The sequence below is a fragment of the Protobothrops mucrosquamatus genome, unplaced genomic scaffold (assembly GCF_001527695.2).
Source record: "Protobothrops mucrosquamatus isolate PMUCROS unplaced genomic scaffold, P.Mucros_1.0 scaffold8809, whole genome shotgun sequence".
In the NCBI taxonomy this organism is placed as follows: Eukaryota; Metazoa; Chordata; class Lepidosauria; order Squamata; family Viperidae; genus Protobothrops; species Protobothrops mucrosquamatus.
In genome coordinates this window covers 1-2,024 of record NW_015394602.1, presented here as the reverse complement: position 1 = coordinate 2,024, position 2,024 = coordinate 1, and the positions used below count along the sequence as shown (strand labels likewise).

The window sequence follows — 2,024 nt, the reverse complement described above, 5'->3', positions numbered from 1 at the left end:
TCAGCCTCTACTCCAAAGCGGCTGCGAAACGGTCGGAAAAGAACCAGAGAGAGAAGCGAGCTGGGGATTCGGGAGAAACGTCCCAGCCGCCAGGAAAATTAGCCAGGGGAACGCCTTGCCACCAGAAGCAAGTGGCCGGTCTAACGCGGGAGGTTTTTTTTTTCCCCAAGAAAAGACGGGGCAGCCGTTCGGTCTGCAATGGGCGGAGGGTCACGACTAGAGGACCTCGGGGGTCCCTCCCAAGCCCCGTCCATTGTCCCTGGGGCCAATCTCCCGTTCCGGCCCTCGGACGGCTCGGCTTTCCCCAGCGACTGATGACGCGCCGGCGTCCGCTTTTCCCATTGGGCGCCCGCCGTGGGAGGGGGCCGGGCCCGGGGCGGGAGCGGAGGAGGGCGCGCCAGTCCCGCTCCGGGGTCCGCTCCGCGCGCAGCCCTTCCCCAGCGCCCGCCAGGCCGGACGGACCTCCCGCCCGCCCAGATGCCGCCTCCGGGGCTGCTGCTGCTGCTGCTCGTCCTGGCGCTCAGCGCCCCGCCGGCAGGTGAGCCCCCCCCCGGGACCCCTCCCGCCCCGAGGAGGGAGGGGGCTCACTGGGGAACGGGGGGGGGTCTCCTCTCCGCTCAGCCGCCGCGAAGGGGCGCCGGTTCCCCAGCCAGGTGCAGCAGGGGGGCCCAGGTAGAGCCTCCAGGCCCGGCGGCAGTCTAGCCGTCCCTTCCAGCCGTCGGAAGATCTCCCCAGACGGCCCTAAGGGGGTTCCCGGGGACTTCGGTTAGGCCGCGAGCAGGTTGGAGTCGGGAGGACCCAAAGGGGTGGGCGGGTGTGGGGGGAGGAGGGGGTCTTCTGGGCATGCGAAGAGCGCTTCCCCTGGGCCACCGAGTTGTTCCGACGGGCCCCGCTTCCCCTGCCCCGCTTTCGCTTCCCTGTTGAACGCCGCGCGCCGAGGCAACGGGAGCCGCTCCCGTTTGCTGGCCGTTTCCGCCTTGGGTTACGGTTCCCATCCTCCACGGCGCGCGGGGCGGCTTCGCTTTTCTGGGCTAGGCGTCGGCTGGGCATTCCCCGGAAGAAGGGAGCGAGGGTTTGTGTGTGTGTGTGTGTGTGTGTCTGTCTGTCTGTCTGTCTTTGTGTTTGTGTGTGTGTCTGTGTCTGTGTCTGTGTCTCTCTGTGTGTGTTTGTGTGTGTCTATGTCTCTGTGTCTGTGTGTATGTCTGTGTGTATGTCTAGTGTGTCTCTCTCTGTGTTTATGTGTGTCTCTCTCTGTGTGTGTCTCGGTGTGTGTGTGTCTCTGTGTGTTTGCATGTGTCTATGTCTGTATGTCTAGTGTGTCTCTCTCTGCGTATGTGTGTCTCTGTATGTGTTTAGTTTTAGTTTAGTTTTATTAAATTTATACCCCGCCCTTCTCCCGGAGGACTGTGTGTGTGTGTGTGTGTCTTTGTGCTTATGTGTGTCTGTCTGTCTCTGTGTGTTTGTGTGTGTCTGTGTGTCTCTGTATCTGTGTGTATGTCTGTGTATATGTCTGTGTCTCTCTGTGTGTCTCTGTGTGTCTGTATGTGTGTCTCTCTGTGTGTGTCTGTGTGTGTGTGTCTGTCTGCCTTTCTGTCTACCTGCCTGCCTGTCTGTCTGTCTCCGGGCTGCGGGACCGCGGAACTCCCTGCCTCTGGAGTGCCACCATCTCAGGACCCCTGCAGCCATTCAGCTTCTTTGCCTGGGGAGGGGGCTTCCTGGCAGACACCCCCTGATCTCCGTTTCTCCCCCCGCCTCCTCCCCCCCCCCGGCGCAGGTGCCTTCGTGCTGCACCTGGAGACGGACAGCCTGCTCTCGGCCGACGGCGGCGTCCTCGAACAGAACTGGGTCCTTTTCTTCAACAAGATGCCTTTCACCTGCTACGACTTCAGCCAAAGCCAGTTCGTGCCTTGCGGCCTGGGGGCCTCCGTGCCCTGGAACTACACGGGGGTGCCCGTGGCCCAGTGGCTCGCGCAGAACGCCCCGGGACTGCCCCAGGAATCCGCCCAGCAGTGCCAGATGCACGG

General features: G+C 63.0%; 1 protein-coding gene across 1 annotated transcript in view; it reads left to right on the top strand.

Moving 5' to 3' along the window:
• Positions 1-2,018, top strand: part of LOC107300856 (HLA class II histocompatibility antigen, DM alpha chain-like) — a gene marked incomplete at its 3' end in the record, with an annotated part of 10,424 nt that extends 8,406 nt beyond the window's left edge. The window contains exons 4-5 of the mRNA XM_015830143.1: positions 478-538; positions 1,775-2,018. Coding sequence (XP_015685629.1) covers positions 478-538; positions 1,775-2,018 — 305 coding nt within the window. The remainder of the gene's footprint in view (positions 1-477; positions 539-1,774) is intronic.
• Between the last annotated feature and the right edge of the window lie 6 nt (positions 2,019-2,024).